General features: G+C 39.2%; 1 protein-coding gene across 1 annotated transcript; it reads right to left on the reverse strand.

The window, feature by feature from the left end:
• Positions 1–26,966, reverse strand: FCRL6 (Fc receptor like 6). The gene is given in 11 exon segments (XM_074220924.1): positions 1–231; positions 233–292; positions 370–401; positions 10,352–10,423; positions 11,914–11,987; positions 13,046–13,073; positions 15,176–15,302; positions 16,169–16,446; positions 17,276–17,533; positions 22,919–23,164; positions 26,915–26,966. Coding segments are annotated over 11 exon segments (1,458 nt in total).

The raw sequence follows: 26,966 nt of genomic DNA on the forward strand, positions 1-26,966 counted from the left end.
TCAGGGGCTCTTTGACTCTTTACAGTGGGGCAAAAGGTTCAGTTTCATCTTCTGGGTTGGAGGGGAGGGCTCTCTTATTGGGGGTAGTTTTTCCCCAGTCTCTGAAGGCATCTCAAACTGAAGGCTGGGTAGTGGCAATGGGGAGTCAGGGATCACCAGGGTTTGGATTGTCATCATTTCTTGTGTGGCCTGGGTCTTATCTGCTTGGGGTTTTCTATATTTATCCCCTTTATCCAAGTGAGAGTTTCTGGTTCTGAGGTATTATTACCTTGGAATAGATGACAGAGCAGTCCTACAGAGAGAGCAGCCTTATCAGAAAAAGAGAAAAGAAAAATGAAGGAAATGCAAATACTGGGGAACCATATTTACCTCTTCCCTTGGGGATGGGTCTTTGAAGACGGCTGTGGAATGAAAGGAAAGTGTTTAGGTTCAGGCATTAAAGCTCATTTGCTCATCCCCCTTCACAATTTATCCCTTACTGTTCAGTTTGAGGGTGAGTGAAGCTACCATAGAAAACAATGGAAACTGGAATGATCCCAGGGAACTTTAGGAGATTGATTTCTACTCTACAGCATGATTTGGCTAATCATTCATTTTCTATGCTCTGTCCTTTTTTTATTTTTGTGATGTTAACCTCTTATCTTCCTTCCTTACTAACCACTCCTTTACCTTATTTCCAGATTATTTTTTTCCCTCTCTAACTATATAGCTCTATCCTTGATCCTCCTTTCTCCCTCCATTTTCTCTTTTTTGTGATATCCAAGACTTTTAAGAAATCAATATTTCCAGTTCTGACCCTTTCCCTGGGCCCCCAGACAACCTTGCTACATCTGCTTGTGAGACATCTTTATCTTGATCAGATTTCTACTTGCATTTCAAGCTCAAGATACTGCTGCACCTATTTCAAACCTGCTCTTTTTTTGCTGGTGTCATAAGAATTTGCTCCTCTCTTTAGTTTCATTGTCTAACTTTGGTTTAAACCCAAGACCCTGGCTATCCCCCTTTTTGGGTTATATCAGTTTACAACTGTGCTATGTATTCTATCCATCCCAGAGTAAGAATGCACAGAAACCTTTCAGCTGTATCTGCAAAACCAATTAATTTTCCTCTCTTTTGGTGCCCATTTAACTCTCCAGATCACAAAGTTTCTTTCCCAAGGTCTTCATGTGGTAGGTGAGTTCTGTGAAGGCACATTTCATTTTTGTTTTTGTATCCCTAACTCCTGCCTCAGTGCTATACACTTAATAGGCCTTTAATTTCTTTTAATCGAATGTCTCCTCACCACTGGTCATAGAGCAGGATAGAATTTGGGTGAGGAGGATGGATGTCAGAGAAAATCCTTCAGTGAGTCACTCACTGCATTAAGTTCTACAGTGTTTGTAACATCATTGTGTTTCTTCAGTGATCATTCATTATTTGCCAAACAAGACTTAAATTTCTTTTCCTGATATTCAACTTCTTTTACAATCTAATGCCTCCTTATCTTCCCAGCCTACCTTATCTCATAGTATTCATTTCAATAAACATCTGTTTAACACCATTGGTACTAAATAGATATTTTTTGAACTGATGCAACTCTGGGTAAGACAGTTTGCCTCAGTCAACTGTAAGTGAACTAGATAAGGGAATGACAAACTACTCTAGTATTCTTGCCAAGAAAATCCAAAAAGGATCACTAAGAGTCAGACACAACTGGAAATGATTGAAAATAATAACAACAGCTAGATACTAGACATAAAAAGCAAATGAAAGTCCCTGCCCTTAAGAGCTTACATTCTACTGGCAGATGTAACACATATACAATAATTAAATATAAAGAGTGAATGAATGAGGTAGGGGAAGGGAAAAGGAAAGGTCTCAAGCTAAAGACTAAGAAACAGAGAGGCGGTTGGGGAGAGTATGTTGCAGACAAAGGCTATTACTGTTTGTCCTTTGGTCTGGAAGACTATGACATGAAGGGAGGTGATGCCATGATATGCACTTGAATTGGATTTGAGTATTGTACTAAGTCACCAGCCTCACTTTCTCCTCCAGAGCCATCTGGATTCAGTGGCCCGGTATGAATCAGGAGACTAGAGATGGCCCTGGATGGGAGGCAATCAGGAGTTAAGTGATTTTCCCAAGATCACACAACTAGTAAGTGGCAAGTTTGAACTCAGGTCCTCCTGTCTTCAGGACTGGTGCTTTATTTACTGCACATCTAGCAGATCCTAGACAAAGGGTTATCCTTGTGCCAAAGGCTATAGGAGGGAAGTATGATATTATACAAAACAGAGAGTGTGTGAAGGGGATTAGTTAGTCAGTCAATAAGCATTTACTAATGGTCCAGGCATTGCAGATAGAAATGTAAGCAAAAATAAAGGCTGTCGATGTTCTTGAAGATATTATATGCAATGGCAGGAGACAGCACATAAAAGGGCAACTGTAAAAGTCAGGGAGGGGTGATGAGGTAATCAGGCAAAGGCATGGTGGTTTATTCCAGGGAATAAAGAATATTTGTTAGGGTACTTCCTAGAAATAGAGGTCCTGGGAAAAACTCACTAATGGGTGAAAAGGCCAGCAGAAGGCAGCTGAGGAATGCTAAGTAATTCCAGAGAATGAGGGCAGTTGCAGATGTAAGATTGGAGATCAGAAGAAAGGTTAGGGCCGGATAAATAGTTCTGAGTATTATCAGAATAGAAATTATAATTGAATCCATGGGAACTGATGAGATAAATTAATTGAAAGGATATAGAGGGAGAATATAAGAGGGTGGAAAACAGAGCCTTGGGAGATAATCACAGTTTGTAGGCATGACCTGAATGAAGAACCAGCAAAGGAGATTGAAAGGAGTCATTCAACAGGTAGAACTAAAAGGTAGTAATTCTATGGAAGCTTGGAGTAATATGAAATAAGACCAGAAAATTAGTGGAGAACTAGACTGTGAAAGGCTTTAAATGCCAGGCTTTTTGCATTTCTTTTAGGTTTTTGCAAGGCAAATGGGTAAGTGGCTTGTCCAAGGCCACACAGCTAGGTAATTATGAAGTATCTGAGACTGGATTTGAACCCAGGTACTCCTGACTCCAGGGCTGGTGCTTTATCCACTGTGCCACCTAGCTGCCATTTTGTACTAGAGGCTAAAGGAATCATTGAAGATTTTTTTTGTGTGGTGGGGTGAAAGGTACCTTAGTTTCCTCATCTATAAGTGAGCTGAAAAAAGAAATGGAAAGCCATTCCAGTTTCTTGCCAAGAAAACTCCAAATGGGGTCATGAAGAATTGGACTGACATGGACAGATCTTTGTTTTAGGAATGTCAGTTTAGCAGCAGTATAGAGTAGAGACTGGAGAGGAAAGAAATTAGAAGCAGGCAAACCAATTGATAGGCTATTGTAATGCTCCAGATGAGAGAACTGAACTGAAGTAGGAACTAATGAATAAAGGAGGGAGGAAAGAGATGTAGAAGAAGAAGAATCTACAAAAACTTGCTTACAGATTCACTCCAGGGGTTGAGGAAGAATAAAGAGTTAAGAATTATTCCAAGAGTGTAAACCTCAGTGTCTGTTGAAGGTACCCTCACTAGAAATGGGAAAGTTTGGAGGAGATGAATTTGGGGGAAATATGAATTTCATTTTGGGCAAGTTGAGTTTCAGATGTCTAAGTTTCAGCCAGGTGGAGATAAACAGGAGCTCAGTGATAATGTAGAGCTTGTAGTTAGGAGAAAGATTAGGACTATAAATACATAGCTTTAGGAGTTATCTTCATAGAGATAACCATTGAACCCTTGGGAACTGATGAAATCATGCAGGAAGACCTTATATAAAGAAAGGAGTACCTAGACACAGGTTTGGAAATGCTTACTCAGTGAGCTGGAGGAGGAAGATGGTCTAGCAAAGAAGTAGTCAGACAGGTAGAAGAGTCCAGAAAGAATGAAGTGATGAAAGGAGGAATGTCTAAAAAGAGGAGATGGTAAACACTGTCACAAGATTGAGAAAGCAAAGAAATGAGAAAAAGCTTTTGAATTTTACAGTTTTGAGATTGCTTGCTGAACAGGTCTCTCTATGTACCTTCATCCTTCTCCCCCCCCCCTTTTTTCAGGTTTTTGCAAGGCAAATGGGATTAAGTGGCTTGTCCAAGGCCACACAGCTAGGTAATTATTAAGTGTCTGAGACTGGATTTGAACCCAGATACTCCTGACTCCAGGGCCAGTGCTTTATCCACTTCACCACCTAGCCACCCCTATCCTTTCCCCTTTAGCCTATTAAATTTTTACCTATTCTTTTTTAATTGTTAAAATAATTTTTTAACCTATTCTTTAAACCCCAATGTAAATGTCACCATATCTAGGAATATCTCCTGATTCTTCCTTTCCTTCCTCTCAGAAGCAGCATGATACAGAGGGACAAGAATTGAATATGAAATCAGAGACTCTAGATTCACATCCTGGTTCTGCTACTCTAAACCTTTAGTACAGATCAGATTTATTCATCTCTGGCCTTGGTTTTCTCATCTGTAAAGTAAGGGGGTTGGAATGGATAATTTATAAGATCTCTCCAAGAGCCAAGTCCTGTGACATCTGAGACTTCACCTAGTATTTTGTTTTGCCTCTCTCTCCTGTGCTTAGAATCATAGAATGTATATCTGAAAGGAACCTTAGGAAAACTCCTTTATGTTACAGATGAAGAATCAGAGGCCTAGAGAGGTTGTGTAGTTAATAACAGTGATTTGGTTGTTAGGTAATGAATAGATGCAAAGTGATGAATAGAGCAAAGGTTGACAGCTTCACCAGACACCTTTAGTCTTGTTCCTGAGATGGTGATAAGCATGAATATAGGCCAAAGGACCAAGGGGCATGATTCAACTCAAAAAAATTCAACAAACACTTATTAAACACTTATTGTGTACCAATAGGAGTGGGTAGGTGACATAATAGATAGGGTTAAAGAGACTAGAATCAGGAAGACTCATCTTCCTGAGTTTAAATCTGTTCTCAAGATACTCACTAGTTGTGTGACCTTTGCTAATCTATAAAAATGAGTTGGAGAAGGAAATAGGAAGCCACTCTAGTATCTATGTCAAGAGAACCTCAAATGGTATCACAAAGAGTTGATCATTATTGAAATAACAACAAGGTTTCTTGTTGTTGTAACAATAATATGCAAGATTTCTGGAATACAGAAAGAAAAATGACATCATTTTTAACTTTAAGGAATTTATATTCTAAGGGCTAGCATTATGAACATAGATATAAAAATACAAAAAGATGTAAATTAAATACAGAATATTTTTTTTGATAGTAAAAGAAATATCACCAACTAGAAAATTTGGTAAAGGTCTCTTGTATGAGGTGGCCATTGAACTGAGCCTCGAAGGGAGTCAGGGATTCTGAAAATCTTCTAACTATAATGTCACCTAGTTCCTGTGCAGTTTTGTAAAATAGAATTTCTGGGATGATATTTAAGGACCCAAAATAACAACTTGAAGTTTGATACAATTAAAAGAAGTGACTTGACCATACATCAAATAAAAATTTTAGTTGGAGATTCCTGAACACCAGGAGTTGTATTGTAAAAAGATAGACTTCATCTAAGCTTGATAGCTTTTGTTTTATTTAGCCAGCATCCCAGATGAGTGAGCTGCAATAACTCCTGGGGCTATGGCTAACAGAGTAGAGATGTCTCCCTGCAGGGCAGAGGCTCTAAATAGCAGCTGAAATTCAGTGCAAAGATGGCAAAAAAAAGAACCCAAAACCAAAACCAAAACAAAACCCCAAAACAAAAACAAAAAATGTAGCAGTCTTGAAGAGACTGAATAAGGATGTAAAGACCAGAAGATGGCAGCAGAGAGAAGCTCAGAGGCAATCAGGGCCCGACTTTCTCTAAGAAAAAAGCAGCTCAGAGTTGGAAGACATCATCTGAGGATATTGATATCTTTGGCTTTGGGAGGGGGGAAGGGAGCAGCAACACTGGAGGCAGAAAAAGGTTTGAACTCGGACACCATCCTGTAAACATGAGTATAATGGTCATATGTGGCATTTGAAGAAGTGCCTGAAGTCAGGAGGATCTGGGTTCAAATAGTCTCAGATACATACTAGCTGTGTGATCTTGGGCAAGTCACTTAACCCTGGTGGCCTCAGTTTCTTCATCTATAAAATGAGTTGGAGAAGGAAATGGCAAACTCCTCCAGTATGTTTGACAAGTAAACCCCAAATGGAATCATGAAGAGTTAGACAGGAGTGAACAATATACTGAGGTCTCTCATATGTGTACTCCTTGGTTACATATTTCATATATGCTTTTGTTTTATGTTTTAATATATTCATATTTCCTTGGGATACACACACACACATATATATATATATATATATATATATATATATATATATATATATGTATATATGTATATTCCTTACATGTCTATTCCCTTTCCCACTAGTGGTATGGTAATATGTGAAAGAATATAAAGCCCTGTTTATATGGAGAAATCTATCTTCTTACTTTGCTGGGCTGCTTGGTTGAATGATTTTTTTGTTGTTGTTTTGTTTTTTGCTTTGAACTATTACATCTCTTGATTAGCTATTAACACAGAATGCTGATGGGAATTTGGGTATCACAGCTTGGAGCGGCTGCTCACTCACCACAGTGTATGCCCAAAATGGGCTAGCACCCCCAAGGGGGGGTCCCAGTTGATTTACCCTGGGTCACAAAGATAATAAAAGTCAAGCTTGGGATTGGAGCCTGGATGCTCTAGCTTTAAATCCAATTCTCTTTCCACTATACCACAGGTCGTGTCTTAAATTGTTTTAATAGCTACCTGTGAATGCATCATATTCTCCTACTAGAATATGTGCTCCAAGAATGCAAGCACTGGCTTGCGTAGCTTTGTATGTCTCCCAGAATCATCCTCTGCACGAATAAGGTGTTTTGTAAATGTTTATTAAATTGAATTGGATTGAACTGAACCAGAATTTGGAAAGGGCTAGAATGAGATGGATATAATTTTATTTCTTTCCTAAGAGAAGGCATTGAACCAACCCTACCACCTCAGTCTAGATTAAAGATAGATATATGGATAGATTGTGATTTTTCTTTGTTTTTCACAGTAAAACTATATATATGTATATATATGTATATACATATGAGTATATATCAATATCAGATCACTTTTCTTTTCCCTCTCCACAGGCCCTGCAGGTAACTGTTCTTATAATGGGACTTCATCTGTTGTCCTACAAGCCCCATTTCCTCCACCCCCTCCCATTTTCTACCCTAGGCCAGGACCTATCCAACTCCTGCTGGGTGGGTAATTCAGTTCTGTCTCCTGGGTGATTCCCTACCAGCTCTTCACCCAGATGGTATAGTGAATGAAGAGGCAGCAAGGCCCCTCCCCCACCTCTTAGAGATGGTGAAGATTTGCTTCCTAGTCACATAGCAAGGCTGAGAAAGAGGCCTCAGATTTTTCAGTTCCTAAATCTGTCATATTACAGCTCCAACAGCTAAAACTGGAGTCTTTATGTTTCTCCTTCAGCATGAATGTACATTCAGATATGTTCTATTTTGATCATAGATTTCTTGAGGTCGGGGGTCAGCGTCACCTTCCTCCATTACCTCTCTATAGGGTTTTGTCAGAGTAGGGCATTCAAAGCTAGTTCCTTTCAATTCACATGTTTAATAAGTATCTTCTATGGGCAAGGCCCTAGGACAGCTAGATGGTACAATAGATCAAATGCTGGGCCTGGAGTCAGGAAGACTTATCTTTCTGAGTTCAAATCTAGTCTCAGACACTTATTAGTAGTATAACCCTGGGCAAATCACTTTATCCTTTTTGCTTCGGATCCTCATCTGGAAAAATGAGCTAGAGAAGGAAATGGCAAATCACTACAGTATATTTGCTAAGAAAACCCCAAATGGGGTCATGAAGAGTCAATCACAATTGAACACAATCACAACTATGTCATATACTGGAGTAACAAAGAAGAGGAATAAAACAATCTTTGGCTTCTAGGAACTTACAGTCTAATGAGAAGGATGAAAGAAGTACACAAATAAATATGAAATAAGAGAAATTGTAAGAAGGGAAAATGAAGAGTCAAGACAAAGTGTTTTAAGAGAATTTGAGAAAAGGAAGATAATTTTTAGTGGATTCATGGCTTCATGGATGAGGTGACACCTAAAGTGGGTCCTTTTAGAATGGGGAAGCTTTCAACAGGTTTCAGAGATGTGGAGGGAATGGGCTTCAGTCAATACATTCAATGTATTCAAAGAATGCATGAGGAGAGTAGAGAAGGGTAATACAGGAAAAACAGTTTGGAGAAGACTTCCTGTTATGAAAGTGATATGAAAGACAAGCTTTCCTGCCAAACATTTCAGCAAATATGTAAAAGGTATCAGATAAAGGAATGGTCAAGGTGGCCAAAGAGAAACAGTAGTAAGAACCTCCTAGATGGAGTCCAGGACTGTATAAAGCACCCAGGAGTCTGTGAATTCTTGGATGGAGAATAAAGAAGGAAAAGAAAAAAGTCAATGAGAGCTTAGTTAAAGAACCAGAAGTCAATGGGATCTTGGCTTTGGACTGTTAGGACCTCAGCATGGGACAGAGCTAGCTTCTGGTAGGCCATTACATGAGGAGAGGGCCTGGAGAGCTTGTGCAAAAATGAGAACTTTCCAAGAGACTCAAAATCAATATTACCAAAGCCATAATGGGATACAGAGTTAATGAAATGCTTGTGTCAGGAGGAGGGGAAGAAGGTGTACTCCAGGAGATCTCTGATATCTGGTTGGAACTTGTCAAGGTAAAAACAAGAGAGGGAACCAGCTCCCAGTAGGTCACTAGGCAGGGAATTACACTGGGTGGTGCTTGTATGCCTGGGGTTCCTCTAAGATTACTAACCAGGGCTTCTTTGAATCAAGGCCAACTCCATTTCAGGAGGAGAGAGTGTGGGTACCCTCAAGGTGGTTGCACCATTTAAAAAGTAGAAACAATCAGCTCCAAGGGGATGAGGAATTCAAAAGTGGAGTACAAAATGAGGTTGAACTGGTTAACTAAAGGGTTGAAATTAGGAAGAGAGAAAAGTGAAGTCAGAGCAGTAGTCAGAGTAGAAGAGGAAGGGAAAGTACTAAGGAAGGCAAAGGGAGAAAGGGAATAATAGATTTTGTTGTGATCAGTATTTCAGTTTTGTTCAACTCTTAGTGATCCCTTTCGGTGTTTTCTTGGCAAGGATATTAGAGTGGTTTTGTCATTTCCTTTTCCAGCTCATTTGACATATGAGGAGACTGAGGCAAACAGGGTTAAGTGCCTTGCTCAAGGTCATATAGCCAGTGAGTATCTGAGACCAGATTTGAATTCAGGAAGATAAATCTTCCTGACTCTGTACTCTATCCACATTTTGCCCTGAAAGGGGATTAGTAAGAAAAATTAATGCCAGTCTTTGATTAGGGAAGTGGAATAGGTAGGGAATGGCATGATCCCATTCCTGTGTACAAATGAGGTGGAATAAAGTAGCAGGCCATAAAACGTAATGAAACTGAGGGATGGAAAGTCAAGGCGTTTGTGGGAACATCACCATGAATGTTCATTATTGTGAAGCTAAGTATTGAACTCCTTCAGAAAGGAGGGAGAATGACCTGGGCTATGTGTGTGTGAGGAAGAAGGAAATAATAGAAAATAGTCCCCAGTATCTGAAGAGGGTGAAAAGGGAGAGGGGCTGCTCAAAGGGAGAGTCTGGAAATGGTGGGGGGGTAGGGCAAGGAGTGTTCTGAGTTCCTCTTTAGTACCAAGTGCATCAGAGGATAAGAGGAAGTACAGTTACTACTGGAGATGATGGCCAGGGATTCAGGTTGTCTAGGAGAAGCTAGGTCTCAGTGAGAGCAAGTCTAAGGGGAGTATAAGAGGAAGAGATCCTGAATAAAGGGAAGTCTATTCATTGTGAATGGGAAGTTCAGATGAAACATCCCAAATGAGGAGCAGGAGTAGGATAGGACATGAGTGAAAAGGGGCTGAGGAAGATGAGGATGAGGAAATAGAACGCAGGGGATGTTCATATATTGAAATATGATGCCTAAATCATCATAGTTTAAAAAAAAAGATCTTTTAAGAAAAATAGGTTGAAATTGAATTGTAGAGAGCTTTTAAAGGCCAGAATCATTTTATTTTATTTTATTTTATTTTATTTTATTTTATTTTATTTTACAGGTGACAGGGAGGTAGTGAAGTTTTTTGAGCAGAGTAGCATGATCAAATCTATGGGATGGTCTGGAGAAGGAAATCTTACTGGGTGTGTGTGTGTGTGTGTGTGTGTGTGTGTGTGTGTGTGTGTGCAAATGCACTTTCCCTTGCTCCTGACCTCCTCTGACCTCATTCACTCTTAGTTACTCACCTTTCTTTCTCTGCTCCCTGAAAAATACAACAGAATAGATCACATCTTCACTCTTTTCATCCAGAGGATTTACTGGAAGAGAGATAAGGCTTCAGAGATGACCCACCCAATCCAGGACCATGAATCCCAACCCCATCTTTAATCCCAGGCATGAATCAAGGTCTTTGGAATATCTATGGATAATTACAGAGGGAAGGAAATACTATGTGCGTGATAACATGGGAAGTGGAGTATAGTGGGGGCAAGGGAACTTGCATTGGAAAAATTTGGGAAAAAAGAGGTTAAAAGAACCCCATAGAGTACTGGGGTCAGAAGGGGACCCACCAATGCTCTAAACCAACTCTTTCATTTTGTCACTACTGAAATGGAGGTCCAGAGACTGATTACCACATGCCCAGGATCACACACCAAATTAATGTTAAAGTCAGAACTAAAACCTAGCTCTCCAGATTCTTAGTTCATTATTATTTCTAGGCCATCTTGTTCAAATTCACTATTTTACAGATTAGAAAACCAAGCTTTTCCAAGAGATCAGATGTTTTGTTTTTGGTTATGCTAAGAGTGAGTGACAGTCAGAACTAGAAAGAAGTTGGGTCTGCAGATAGCCAAACCAGTACTGTTTACACAATTGTGATGATCAGGCCTCCATAGGTAATCAGGATTAGAAACTAGGTTACAGGTGACTTCTATTTCTAGGTGAAGGGAGTTCAAATCTAGCCTCAGACACTTAGCTGGCTGTATAATCTTGGACGAGTTGCTTCTGTTTCCTTAACTGGAAAATGAGAAAAATAATAGTTTCTCCCTCCCAAATTGTGAAAATTAAATGAGATATTTGTAAAGCATTTAGGGCATAACATGGTAGACACTATGTAATAGTTACTATTATTGTTGTTATTGCTATAAGAGGCTCTGTTCTTTTGCAGCTACCTTCTGTTTTTCACCTTCTCCATTATCAGTGTTGCCATGTCCATGCTTCCTGCTCTCAACTAACCTCTTGTTAGAAGATCTGTTGGCAAAAGAGAGGGAAAGATCCTGGTCTGCCTGTGTGGTGACCATACACAAGTCACTTAACTTCTATGAGCTTCAATCTCCACATCTGTAAAGTGGGGATAAGACTATGAGTCCCACCTGATACGAAGGTTGTTGTGAGGAAGATATTCTGTAAACATAAAAAATGTGAGTTTGTTGTTCAGTCATTTTCAACTCTTCATGAACGGATTTGGAGTTTTCTTGAAAGATAGTGAATTGGTTGATCATTTCCTTTTTTTAGATTATTTTACAGATGAGGAAACTGAGACAAACAGGGTTTAAGTGACTTGCCCAAGATTAAACACTGTTCGAGGCACTATTTAGAAGGAAGATGAGCCTCCCTGACTCCAGACCCAGTGCTCTATCCACTGTGTCATGTAGCTGCCTTTAGTGAGTTATTATTATTAATATTATCCACACAGAAGTGGTCAAGGAAGCTCTAAGGCCTATGAGTTCTTCATCACCCTTTTGGAAGAGGTCTTTTCTCTGTCTCCAGTAGACAGGAGAGTCCAGCAGAGCAGCCTGATCCTTACCATTGACATACATTGAACAAGACTCCAGGTCCTGAGATGAGGAAGATTTAGGAGTTCTTGAGAAGAGAGGGCCCCTATGAAACAGAGAGTAATACAAATTAACTTTGAAGAACAGTAAGGCTATAAAATAGATTGTGGATTCTGGACTGGACTGGAAGAAAGAGAGTCTCCATTTACAGTAGGGTTAGTTCTTTTTTTTTTGTAAGGGTTAACCCATCTGTCTATACACAATTAACTTTTATGAGATGATTTCTCCTAAAAATATCCTCAGAGATGATATGACTTAAGAAGGAAAAATAGACAGTAGATGACTAAAAATAAGATAGTTGGTACCTCAGAAGCTCTTTAAGGAAGAACCAAGGATAGAGCCATTACTAGGATTTCTGAAATTCATCTAAGTTGGGTTGAGGGTAGAATCCAAAGTATAAATATTTCTGTGTGTAGCTTATATAGATTGAAGACAGAGGTCAAGGGAATTTATGAAGATAAACATTTGGAAAGACTAATTTAAGAGAGAGCAGAGGTTGGAGTAAAGTTTATGAGCCAAATACTGAATTTATTGGGGAAGAGAGAGAGTAATGTGAAAATCTCTTTATGGTGACAATTAGTATAAATTTTAAAAGAGAAATAGTTACTGAGTGATATTGGAGTAGTTACTGAGTGCAAAATTCTCTTTCCAGGTCCTATGTGTCAGAAGATGTAAGAGGTTGAATATCTAGTCATGAAGAGAGTGCCAATTGCCCAAAACAGGGAAGAATACAGAAAGAAAAGATCTAGGATGAAAGGAAATTTGTTAACCACAGTGGAGGATCTCAGACTGCATAAAGGAAAGAAGGACTGGGAAAGACTGAGTTAGGGATGAGAATATAGGCTTTGAAGGTGGTGGAGAAGGCAAGCCAGCTGTGGAAAAGATGGTTATATTTGGATGCAGTCCTTGTGTGTGGCTCATCCCTATTCTTCCCTAATCTCCACTACCAAAAACTCTACTTCCTTGACTTTTCCCATGGTGACTTTCTCCTCCAAGGCTCTCACCAAGGGTAAGGGTTGGGTCAGAGGGCTTTTACACCTCTTGATCAATCCTGGGTCTAAGGAACATTCAATAACTTCCATAACAGGAAGGCAACAGACTCACCTGAAAAGATCTGGCACAGCAGTTCCTTCTGTAAAATCAAGTATGTATAGAAATAACTAACAGGACCTAATAGAAATATCACATTGTATTTTTGTCACATTGGTGTGTCCATGTTTCCATGGGAATGATTAGTCATAGAGAAGCTATGGAGTTGGGGCAAATAGTAGTTTTCTTCAATTATTTGAAATCCTAATCTGTAGGAGACAGATTAGGTTTATTCTTCTTGGTTCCTGAGGTTAGAACTAGGAGCAGTTGTTTGGAAGATCCAGACAGATTTTTTGTCATGACTTAAGGATAAAATTCCTAACAGTGAATCATCAGACAGTGGAAAGGGCTGTTTCTGTAGCTGGTGAATTCTCCATCACTGAAGGTGAAGTGGAGAATGATTTCTCTGTTTCCTTTCCTACCCCTGAAGTTAGGGAGAGATGACTTCAGAGCTCAATTCTGACAATGCTGACTGTGACTCTGGATAAGTCACGAAACCTCTTAGTATCTGGTAACTCTCTTGGATTATAAATTGCAAGGCAGGTGCCAACTTGTATTGGTAGAGGGAGTTCCCTCACTTAGGAGTGCCTTATTTCAACAGAATCACAGGTATGTCCTTATCCCTGTTCCTGTCCTTCCTGTATCACTGAAGAACTTGGACAACTTCCTCTGGGACTGGAAGAAGCTAAAGGGAGGGGTCAGCAGTAGAAGGAGAATTGAAAAGGAGACAAGTAGTTAATAAAGGAGAGGTCGAGGGTTTCCTGTAACTGCCTGGGAACAAAGACATCTGGGGTTAAATGCAGGGATTCTTAATCTTTTAATATGTCTCAGACTCCTTTTGTCAGTCTGTTGAGGTCTATGGACACTTTCTCAGAATAATGCCTTTAAATGCACAAAATAAAATATATAGGTTTACAAAAGAAATCAATTAAATTAAAAGAAAGCTCAGTTATTGAAATATTCAGATAAACAAACAAGCCAACCAAGTGCATAAACCCCAGGTAAGGAATCCCTGTAAGTGGGAGAGACTTGAGACAACTATTAGTCTAGAGGAAACAAAGAAAGCATATTTGTAAAATGCTTTCTAACTGTAAAGTTCTAGAAAAAGAAGCTATTACTACTATAAACTGGTATTATTATCATCTAGAGACAAACGGTACTGTACACATTTTGGGTGGGGGTGCCTTTAGGTGGGGGTGTGCATGGGCTTGAAGAAATCTGAAGTTTTATTTCCCATTTCTCATTTCTTTCTCTGTCTGCTACTCAGGTCATTTGAGTTTAAGATTGTTAGACACTGTTCTTAATGACATTGGGAAATCAGTTAGCCGTATCTGCAAAATAAATGGATTGAACTTGATAGTCTTATTAGATCCCTTCAGCTCAACATCAGTGGTCCTATAAGAGAGTTAGAAGCTCCTGGTTTGAACCTCAACTCTGGCATTTGCCAGTTGTGTAGGTTCCTGAGGGAAAGTCACTTCTCCATTCTAAGGTTCTGTTGTTCATCTGTTATAAAGGGATAATACTTGCCCCATCTTACAAAGCTGTCAGTCTACAAATATATTTTTTTTTTGGTTTTTGCAAGGCAATGGAGTTAAGTGGCTTGCCCAAGGCCACACAGCTAGGTAATTTGTGTCTGAGGCCTGATTTGAACTCAGGTACTCCTGACTCCAGGGCCAGCTCTTTTGGCTCTCTCCACTGTGTAACCCAGCTGCCCCCAGTCTATAAATCTTAAAATGAAATAGAAATATGAACTAATAATACTGTGATTATCTGTCTTATCAACCATAATCACACCCACATAGAGTTCTCCTTTTCAGAAGCTATGCTTTCAAATGTGGTCAGCAACGATTTAAAAGTTTTTCAACTGTTTACTGTTCCTTGACAGAGTTGCCCACTCTCCAACTCTCGATCTTGCTTGGTCAAGATTTTGTCATTGAAGCTGGCTGCTTTTTACCAATGGACTGTAAGAGTCATTTTTTTTTTCAAGTTTGATTTTTATAGACCTATTTTCCTCAGACCTGAAATATTCTTTATGTGTGAAACCCCTTCTAAGGAGTGAGTTTTAGGGTACAGGATGAAGGTTGGGCTTGGGTTCCAGTCATGATTAGGATCTATCGGTAGAGGATGCCAAAAGAAGATACTTACCTGCTTTCTTAAAGAGCCTGATATTAAGCAGAAAGATTGCAGTGATGGCAGTAATACCAAACAGGGCTAGAGGTATTCCTAGAACCAGTTGCCTCCTCTTATGCCACGTCAGGAGAGATGTGGAGCCCTGAATGAAAAAGATTTGGTTGCTGACATTTTCTTAAGTCATTTTAATAGATAGGATAGGGAAGTTGAACCTAACAAGCTGGGAAACTGAAAGGTCTCTAGGCTATCTGGTTTCTATACCTCCACAGGGAAAGAGAGGTTAAGAGCAATGAATAGAGCAGTTCAGTTCCTGGAATAGTGTATGAAGGAAGTTTTAATTTACTGAGAAGTCTCATTATTTCCTCATTGAACTGAGATGTTTCAATGGGGCTAGAAGCAGAGGAAAGGAAGAACACACTCATTCAAAACACACTTACTGAGTAGGTGCCATGAGCTCAGGATTGTGTTGAGCAATGGGGTACAAAGCTTTAATAAGCCCTGATCTCAGGTACAATCCATTTGGGGAGAGCACATTTTCTTTATTTTAAGCTAGGGATTATTTTCAAAAATAATTCCCTGCATCCCCTTTCACATCACAGAGAGGAGGAAGGAGGGACAAAACTTCCATGAGCACCTGAACTTGTTAACCAGAATTTTTCCCTTTTTGAGAAAATTGGTACAGGACTAGGGCAAAGCCCCTTTGTGACCGTGAAGCTCTACCATGTCCCTTACTATGACAACATCAGTTAGGTGAAAGAATGATGAGATAATGAAATTGAAAGAGAAGACAAATTAGAGAGGCTTCTGGGTTCTGGTTGCCTTCTGTCCTCCTAGGGGACAATGCAAATTCTATGTTAATGGGAAAGGTCATTCTTTCCTCTCATCTTTATGGCTGTGACTCTCCTAATTTCATTTAAATTTCCATTTCCCACACACTATAGGTAGCCTTTCTCCACTATTTCCCCAAGTCTGCTCCCACTCCCACTCCCACTCCTCTTGCCCACTCACTTGAATTTCCAACCTGAGGCTCTGTTTCTGAACTTGGCCATTCTCAGTGGCTGCCACACACCAGTAAAATCCAGAACCTGCCATTATGGTTGCTGGGATGCAGTATTCTGGGTCCTGGTCTCTGTATCTTATGGTCCTATTATCCTTATAGAAGGAGAAGTAGAGCAGGGAGGTTGATCTCTGGAAGGGTAGCTGTGTCTCACAGCTCAAGGTCATTGAGCTTGTCTCCATGGCTTCAGTGGAATTTTTGATTTTCAACTCAGGTTGAGGGAATAGCTCTGGGGAGAAGTCAGACTTAAGATTAAGGAAAAATTGGGTGGGTGGGGGGAGAGGGGTAGGTCCTGGGAGTTAAGAGCTAGAAAGGCTGAAGGAAACTGAACAGTAGCTCACTCCAGCTAAATGATGCACTGGACCTGGAGTATGAAGGGCTGAGTTCAAATCTAGCTTCAGACATTTATTAGTTGTGTATCACTTAACTATTTGTCTGCCTCAGTTTCCTGAACTGTAAAATAGAGATAATGACAGTATCTAACTTGCAAAATCGTTTGTGAGAATGAAATGAGGTAATGTTTGTAAAGCACTTAACATAGTATCTGGTACAAGGTTGTTGCTGTTTAATAATTTCAGTTATGTCTGTCTTTTTGTCACCCTGTTGGGGTTTTCTTGGCAAAGATATTTCATTTGACAGATGAGATAACTGAGCAAGTAGAGTGAAGTGATTTATCCAGGATCACATAGCTAGTTAGTGTCAAAGTCTTCCTGACTCCAAACCTGGCGTTCTATCAACCGTACCACCCAGCTGTCCCTGGAATATAGTTGGTATTGTAAAAATTATTATTTTCCCCTCTCCATTGCATATCCACAGTAGGATTCCCAGTTCCCAAATTCTAAAATTCAATAGTCTCAATGTAAAACCATGACCTATCCACCACAACTTGTTTTTCTCTCATCTACCGGCCTGCTCTGCAATATTTCTGAGCAAGTATCCGGAACCCTGGCCCTTCTAGCTAAAAATCTTCCACCATGGAGGATCTCAGAGGCTGAGTTCCTGTTCAGAGAAGTCATGGTTTCTTTGGCAGTCTCCACCTCATGGTCAAGTGATCTTACTTTGGATTTGAAGGATGACAGGTTCAGAGCTTTGATTTGTTTTTTGATTATTCACATATCCACTACAACTGTACTTGCCACTATGCTCTTTACTTGCTGCTTTGATGGACAGAACTTTATTTTCCTTAGTGAAGTAAATGATTTTTCTCCATTTGTGAAATGTAATTTGGGATAACTTAGCTTTTTTCCATCCCTGGCACTGCAAAATCACAGCATCTCCTTCAAACACAGAGTAAGGAACCTGGAGGATCAGCCAGTCTGTAATACATAGGAAGATATATCTAAGATCTACCCTATTTTTGCTTTCACTTTCTTCTTCTCTAGTGTCTCTAGACATATGATATCCCATACTTGCAGCCTCACTTGGATGCCATGAAAAGCTTTTGCTGATCTCTTCACTCTGACTAGCAAAACTAAGCATATTGTGGGGGATATTGAGCTATGGTTTTGAGTGGGTGTGGAACTGGGATAACCTGTCTGAGAGCCCCATATGTTGAAGAGGGATGCCCCAGGAGCACAAGCATAATAACCAATTATTATGTGAGAGTGATACTATGTCATATCCAGAAAGGGGAGAGATTATTGCTGCTTGGGAGGATCATGGTAGAATTCTTGGAAGACAAGGAAATTGGGCTAGCTTTTAAAGGATTAGAATAAACTTAGATGGTAGAAAAGGAGTGTTGGAAGATGTCCTAATCATAGAGAATGACATATTAGCAAAGGCATGGGACAGTCAAATGTAGGCTATGTACAGGTACTGGCAAGTAGCCTAATTGGACTGGAGCTTCCGTTGGCTTCTTTCCTTACTCTGCTGCCCACAGGTCTACTTCATTCTTTTAAGCAACAAAACAAACAAAACTCCAAAAACAAACATATAACTTGACCCTGACCTAATTGTAAACTTTCAGCCTTTATAATTCTTTTTTTTACTAGCTCTCCAAAAGGCCATCTACATTTATTATCTCTGCTTATTCATCTCCTGCTCTCTTTGACTTAAAACAGTTTTTTCCCAAGGTTTCCTACTATTTATGAAACACTAAAACCAATAGCCCTTTTCTCAGTCTTCATCAGAATTGACCTCTTTTTGATATCCTACTGGATACTGTTTCCCTGTATGGGTTTTTGTGACATACTTCTTGTCTGGTTTTTCTTTTCTTTGCAGGATAGAACTTTCTCAATTTACTGAAATCTCATACATGTTGTCTCCAAGCCTCTGTCATGCACCCTCTTCTCTTTTTGTACTCTCTTTTGTGGATCTTATTGACTCCCTTGGGTTAAATTGTCACCTATGTGCAAATTACTCCTAAATCCATGTATCCAGCCCTCATCTTTCTCCTGAGTGCCAGTCTTAAAAAAAATCTCGTTTGTTGAATATCTCCTTTTGAATATCTCATAGGCACCTCAAACTTACAATGTCTGAAATGGATTTCCTTATCTCTTGTCAAGTACTTCCCTCTTCCTAAATTCCCTATTTTTCTTGAGGATACTATCAGATTTACCACTAGGATGCATTCTTGACTCTTCCTTTTCCTTCTTCTCCCATGTCTAATCAATTAATTCTTTGTTTAAATTATCTCTCAAATTTATCCCCTTCTTTCTCCTCACAATACCACCTTCTTCAAAGGCTGATCATGTGCTTACCAAGAACAAGTGTAATTGCCTCCTAATTGGACTTTTTCCTTCTAGTCTCTCTCTTTAACCAATCCCTTTTGATGTTGTTGTTTTCTGGTTGTTTCAGATATATTACAACTATTCATAACCATTTGGGGTTTTCTTGACCAAGACAATGGAATGGTTTGCCATTGCCTTCTCCAGCTCATTTTACAGATGGGGAAACTTAAGCAAATAAGGTTAAATGACATACTTAGGGTCACATAACTAGTAAATATTTGATTTTGAACTCAGAAAGATTAGTTTTTCTGACTCCAGATTCAGCTTTCTATCTACTGCACCATCTAGGATCCCCCTATCCTCTACACAGTTATTTCTGGAGCACTGACCTAACCAATTAGCCTTTTTCTCAAAAATACTAGTGGCTACCTATTGCCTCTAGGTTAAAAAACAAATTCCATTCATAGACAATTAAAGCTTGGTACAATCTACAGCTAACCGAACATTTCAAACTCATCACACATTAAACTCCAGTTAACTGAAGGACTCACTCACCATTTCTTGCATCTAGAAGGGCCTCTGTGGAGGCTATTTCTCATGCCTACTTTTCTTCTTCTTCTTCTTCTTCTTCTTCTTCTTCTTCTTCTTCTTCATCCTCCTCCCTCCTCCTCCCTCCTTCTCCTCCTCCTTCTCCTCCTCCTTCCTCTTCTTCTTCTTCTTCTTCTTCTTCTTCTTCTTCTTCTTCTTCTTCTTCTTCTTCTTCTTCCCTATTTTCTCCCTTCTCCTTCAGTCCATGTGGGGAGTGTGGCAAACTTATATGAAGGCCAACCAGGTCATCTTTTGCCTCCATTCTTGCCTAGCCTTTAATTACTGAATGAGCATTGCTTTAAACAAACTGAGATCTGGAAAAGACCTTCACCTAAAAAGGTCACTATATTGGGGGCCATCTCTAGTCATCTTGACTTATGTCTTACCACTGGATTCTGATTACTCTGGAGGTTGATGTCTTTTCTTATTTAATCAAAATAACTTGCAAGTTAAAACATTACCCTCCTGATATCATTGGTTCTCTTTGAGAATGAAGGACAAACAGCAATTTTCATACCTGAAATATATCCCCTTTTTTCCCTCTGCCTCTGGAAGTTCTTAGCTCCATTCAAGGCTCAGATCAAATGATACTTTCTATATGTACCCTTTTCTAACTTGTTGACAGCTGTCCCTGTCAAAAATAATGACTTTGGATTTCCTTGATATGTTTTCTTTTTTTTTTTTTTAGATTTTGCTAGGCAAAGGGGTTAAGTGGCTTGCCCAAGGCCACACAGATAGGTAACTATTAAGTGTCTGAGGCCGATTTGAACTCAGTTACTCCTGACTCCAGGGCTGGTGCTCTATCTACTGTGCCACCTAGCCGCCCCTTTCTTTTACTTTTAAATGTAAAATGTAAGCTCTATGAGTGAAGAGATCATTTCATTTTTTTTTACTTTATGTCTCTAACACCTAGAAAAGTCCCTGGCACATAGTAGACTCTCAATACATGCTTATTTTTTTGGTTTATGTTTTTGATGCTAGTTGAACTTAATTGAAGCAGAGGGAATCATATGAGATGAGGCTGAATTGAAAAGGATGGTGCTAATTGTTGAGGGAAGGGAATGAGACAAATGAGTTTTAACTTTATTTAGAGAATCACTGAAGATGGTTGATCTGAAAAAAATGACATGACTAGATCTAGATATGATACATGTCTGTCAGTGGTGTGAGATACAGACTTGAGTAGGGAGGGGAATTGTGTTAATAGTGTACTCCCATCAATGGTTATTGAAATAGTGTAAGTTAATGGTATTACCATTTTTTCTTTTTCTTTTTCTCCTAAGCACCTCCTATAGTGCCTGGTATATAGGAAAGGCTTAATAAATGCATGTGGTTAATTGATTGATTAAATAAGGACTGGTACTAGGAAATTGGCAGTGGAAATAGACAAATGGGGACAGATATGAGGTACTGCAGATGGAAGACTGAGGTATAAGGGAGAGGGAAGAGTGAAAAGTAGCATTGACATTTCAAACAGAAGAGACTGTATGGGTTATGTTAGTAATGAAACAGTGAGATCAGAGGGAGAAGGTTTTGGAAGGGAAAATAATAATGTTTGCTTTGGATATGTGTTTGAGATTCAGTGGAAAATCTAAGTAGAAATGTCCTGTAGACTGTTGGAGACAAATCGAACTTGGAAAAACAGGTGTAGTTTTGACTGTTGTCTGAATAGAGATGGTAATGAGGTTGGGGCACTGAATGAGGTCACCTAGGAAGAAAGAAAGAAAGGCAGAGGACAGACCCTTAAGATAGAACCACCTAAAAGGGTCAGGAAGTGGAGGAAGAACTAGTATTAGAGAGAAAGAACAAGCAGTTTAGAGACTTAGGAAGTGAATTAGGAGACTGTGTCTTAGAATTTGAGGGAGGAGAGAGGAGAGTATACTTAGAAAGATACTCTAAATTTTTTTTAATATCTTGAAAACTGATGTACTAAGAGTACAAATTAAAGCATATTTTCTTTCTTTTCTTTTATTTTTTGGACATGGCTAATATGGGCAATTGTTTTGCATTACTACACATATTTGTTAAGGATTTCTTCTTTTGTTAAGCATTTCTTTTTTCCCCTTGTTTTCTCAATGGTGAGAGAGGGGGAGGAGGGGAGAAGATAATTGGAAATGAAAACAAAATAAAATTGAATTAATTTTTTTAATCTTCCCTGACACCTAGTACAGTGCATTTCAAATGGTAAGTCTTTAATGAATGCTATTACAATTGATAGATGCCCATCATTCGAGGAATGGCTAAAGAGATTGTGGTAAATAGATGTAATTTAATATTGTTAGAAACAATAAATGAAATGAATATAGAGAAGTATGATAGTCTTATATGAACAGTGTAACATTAAATATAATCAGGCTTTAAAAATATGTTGATCAATTTTACTGATTCATGTTTTCTTTAAAAGAAAATTTTTGTCATATAGATGCTCCTCTGGGAGAGAATATGAGAGGGATAGAGAGAGAAATTTAGGGGATTTAAAAAAAATATCAATAACATTTGTTTAACAAACAACCTCCTCAGCAAAGATTGTTGACCATTTGAATAATTCTAATTTTATTCATCAATATTGCACATGTCATGATATTCTGAGTCATTTATAACCCTTCCTTCCTTCCTTCCTTCCTTCCTTCCTTCCTTCCTTCCTTCCTTCCTTCCTTCCTTCCTTCTTTCCTTCCCTTCCTCCTTCCCTCCCTCCACCTCTCTCCCTCCCTGCCTTCTTCCTACCTTCCTACCTTCAGCCTCTCTTCCTCCCTTCCTTCCTTCCTGTCTTTTTTCCTGCCTCCCTCTTTTCTTTATTTCATATCTTCTTCCCTTTCTTCTTTTTCTTCCTTCTCGTCCATTTCTTCCTGTCTATCTCCTTAGTCCCCAACCTGCTGTGCTCTAATATGATACATTTCGTCCTATTTTTCCCATTTTCCATTTCACCATTTTTAACTTGGGAGGAGGCCCTGTTAATAAAAACATGCCCTCAAATTTGTGATGAGTTGGGCTCATGTTTTGCCTATGACACATGCTCTCTGTGATTTTGGGCAAGTCACTTAACCTCTCAATGCCCCTAAACAACTCTGATTATAAATGGAAGAGAAGGCACTTAATTACATTGGTAGAAGATGTTCCATATCAGATTCCTTAATAGTTCAATTTCAGAAAAAAGTCTCATTAATCATTAAAAATTCTCTTTACTTCCCCTTTCATTCCTGTCTCAGAAAAGCCTGAAGAGTAGAACAAAGGTCATCAGTACCATCCTAGTAGTTCTCCCTAAGACTTTAGCTCTTCCACAAATTCTAGATGTGGATCTTCTACTAGTTCCTAGAAAGAGGATGGGATACAAGGGAGCTAGGATAACACCCAAAGTTGAGTTCCCCAGAATACCCCCTTGGGATTTCTTAAATGATAGACATAACATTACTGCCTTCTAGGAGTCACACTAGACCTCTTGCTTACCTCTAGAGAAGGTGATGGTCACGGGGTCACCAAGGACAGACTCCTGGTTTTCACAGTTGTACTGTCCACTTTTACTGATCATAATGGTGTTTCCAGAGGTTTGGCAGGATTTCTTCCCCTCGTAGTACCATAGGAAGTTTCCTAATCCCATGAGATCCAGATGCTCACATGTCACATATACTTTCTCATAATAGAAGACAGTGGTCCATGGAGGTTGAAGAGATAGGATGGGCTTTGCCATGAAAGCTGAGATGCAAAAGGAGAAAGCTATACAGATATCAGGGCCTGTGGCTCTAGTTTCTGAAGGGACAGGGGAAAGTCAGTTTGGGACCCTTACTTTAAGGGAGGAAAACTCAGAGCCCTCAGTCTGCAGACAGTGAGGCTTATTATCATCCTTAGTGAATAGTGAAGTTTGGGGTCCCCACTAAGAAGATAGTTCAGAAAGTTTTACGAGGTGGAAATGACATTTAGATGCTGTTCAGAGATGGGAAACATGAGATTCAGGGCTCTCGATGAAAAGAGAATAAGGGTCAGACTAATTCTTTGTGAGGAGAAAGTGAGGATCTGAGTGAGGATAGGGAGGAGTGAAGCTGGGGGATGTCTGAGAAGGTCCTCACTGGGAGAAACAGAGGTTTAGGACTCTCAGTGAGTGTGTTAGATCCAGTGAGGTGTTAGACCATGAATTTCCAGTGAGGTTTATGAGGTGTGTGTGTGTGTGTGTGTGTGTGTGTGTGTGTGTGTGTGTGTGTGTATGTGTGTTGTGGGGTAAAGGCTAGAGTCCTTGGTGAGGGTGAGAAGGTTTCCATGGACCTCTCCCTCTGGGTCAGAAATACTCTGGTACAGAGAGACCAGTGGGTAAACCAAAAAAGCAACAGGAGAGGATCAGTCCATGCTGACCAGCTCTGGGGTGAAGGGATATTAGATTAGTGTTAAATTAGTGTTCTTTTTACAGTCCTTAATTCCCTAACACAAAAAACTCTGGAGAATAGAGGGATTTACCCTCTGACAGATACTAAATGTCTGAGTAATCAGGCCTGGGACACAATGTCAGAATGTAGGACTAAAGGGAGAGCAAAGAAGGTGAGACTCACCAAATTTTCCAATGAATAGAACTGTAAGAGAGCAGAGAGATGAAGATTAGTTAAGACTCCAGGAAAGACTTTTTCATAGAGAGGATGCATTAAACTTTGAGAGAAGTTGTAGGAAAAATTTTTGTTGAGTGCCCACTGTGGTCATCAGGTGCTAAGATACTAGGTCTTGCTGAAGGGAGAGAAGACATGGTTCTTTCCTCCCCTAAAGGATATGACACTACAGCTAGAGTAACATTCCAGCAAGATAGACAAAAGCTTCTTATAACTTGAGAAGAGGGGAAGGGGGTAGTATGAGATAGCAAGGTCTGCTCATGAAATTCCAGTCCAGTAATCCTAGTAAGGACATCAAAGACTTAGATGCAGCTTTAGTCAGGTTCTCCCACAAGGCAAGATTTCAGGATGGGACTTAAGGTCTGACTCAGCTCAACCTAATTGACACTATCTTGCTGGAATGTTACCCTAGCGTGGCAGGTATGTACCCTGTTATCTAAATTAAAGACATTTTGTTCCTCAATGCATGCCTTTGATTTCTTTCTGGACTTGACAGTACTTCCTCAGTGTGTGACTCTGGAGTCATCACTTATCTGAAAAAAATGGCAATAATAGCAGCATCAGCCTCACAGGATAGTTGTGAGGATTGAATGAAATAAAATATAAAAGTGTGTTGCAAACCCTGAAGTACTATATAAATATTAATTATTGTTATAGATGATCTGGGTTTGAACCTGACTCTGTCACTTACTACCTGTATAAGAACAAACTTCTCTGGGTCTCAGTTTTATTATCTGAAAAATGAGGAAATTGAATTAGATCAATGTTGTCAAACTTAGATAGAAACAGAGACCATTAAATCCTATATAATGTTCCCTGCTAGCTGTTTATTCTTAGAAAATAATAGTAATACAATCAATACTTTATTAAATATATCACAATTAAATTTTAATCTGGGGGGCAGCTAGGTGGCATAGTGGATAAAGCACTGGCCCTGGAGTCAGGAGTACCTGGGTTCAAATCTGGTCTTAGACACTTAATAATTACCTAGCTGTGTGGCCTTGGGCAAGTCACTTAACCCCGTTTGCCTTGCAAAAACCTAAAATAAAATTTTAATCTAGTTCAGGCTACATTTGGGAATGTAGTAGACTTTGACCTTTCTGTACTTTTAAAGTATCTTCTATTTTTTAAATCTATGATTCTATGACAACTGTGTTTATATTTTTAAATGGATGTTATATGGGAGAGGGATTAAACTTGTTCTACTTGTCCCTATGGGGGAGATTGGTGGAAGTTGCTAAAAGGCAAAAGTTAGGCTCAATGTCAGGAAAAACTTCCTAATGTAGGGAGAATAGGACTCCTCATTAATCAGTTAATAAGCCAGTCAAAAAGTATTTATTGAGCAACTTATTGTGTGCCAAACTGTGCTAAGTGTTAAGGATATAAAAAGAATGGCAAAAGATAGTCCCTGCTCTCAAGAACTTACAACCTAATAGGGGAGATAACCTCCAAAATAACCATGTCAAAACAAAATATTTACAGGACAAATTACAGATAATCAACAGAGAGGAGGTACTAGTTTTAAGAGGAATCAGGAAAGGTTTCTGGTAGAAGCCAAGATTTTTATCTGTGATTTGAAGGATGCCAGGAAATACAGAGGAAGAGGAAGAATATTCCAAGCTTGGGAAGACAGCTAGTGAAAAATGCCCTGAGTCAAAAAATGATGTGTCCTGAGCAATTTGAGCAATAGAAGGAAGTTCGGGGTCATTGGGCTGAAGAATATGTGATGAGAATGTAAGACTAAAGTGGGGGAGGGCCACATTCTGAAGGGCTTTGAACAAAAAAAAAAGAATTTTTATTTTTGATTCTGAAGAGAAAAGGGAGCCAGAGGGGTTTATTGATTAGGGAAATGTTGTAGTTAAATCTGCATGTTAGGAATATCAGGTTGACAGTTGATTGGAAGATGAGTTTGAGTGGGGAAGAGACAAAGCAAGTTGATCCAGTAGCGGATAGTTCTGGAGTCCACAGACTCCCGAAGAGTTGGGATTAGATTTCAAGGGTATTTAAACTTAGACAGGAAAAAAAAACCATCTTAATTTCAACATTATTTTCCTTTAAAATGTATTCTGTTTTATGCATTTAAAAACAATATTCTGAAGAGATTCATTAGGTTTCCTTAAATTGCAAAGACTTGGGAAGACAAGGAAAATGTAATTTTCATCTTGGGCAGCAGAAGGCAGCTGAGAGCAATTCAAGGAAGGAACTGGATAATAAAAGCAGATCTAGCTTGAGGAAGTAAAGAAATGATGGGATAAAAGCAAAAAGTGGATTTTCCTGTGCTACCCAGAAAAAGAGGAAGGCAGGATTTGTAGCCAACAAGCCCTGGAGTATATCTAAGGAGAGAAATAAGATTTGTAAAGCCAAGATTGAATACAAAACAGACTGTCTATAAATGTTTCAGCAGGCATAGTGGTCAGACACTATCAGAATGGACAGAGTCTCTGGAAGGAATAATTATGATTATAAAGATAGCTTGCATTTATACAGCACTTTATTGTTACAAAATACATTATCTGATGCTCATAACCAAGTAGGAGTATTAATACTCTAATCTAATTCATAAAATTTGCATTGACAAGATGTTCATTTCTAATGATCCTTCTCCCTGTTTCCACCCAGCAAGCCATCCGTTATCCCCTTTTATAGATGAGACCTCTAGAAGGCATCTCACAGTGCTTATCTCCTTCCCCCCTTTTTCATTTTGAAAGAAAATTCTGACCCAGTCTCTGATAGTTTATTAGGAATGCATACAAGACAAATTTCTAGTACTTTGTGTTAAACTTACAATTTTGTTAGGTATGAAAAAAGTGCTGAATTTGGAGTGAAATGACCCTTTGGCTCTATTATTAGTTACCTGTGTAACTTTGGGTAAGTTGTTCTCTTTCTTGAGATCCAAGTTTCCTCAT

Source organism: Macrotis lagotis, chromosome 2 (assembly GCF_037893015.1).
Source record: "Macrotis lagotis isolate mMagLag1 chromosome 2, bilby.v1.9.chrom.fasta, whole genome shotgun sequence".
Taxonomy (NCBI): Eukaryota; Metazoa; Chordata; class Mammalia; order Peramelemorphia; family Peramelidae; genus Macrotis; species Macrotis lagotis.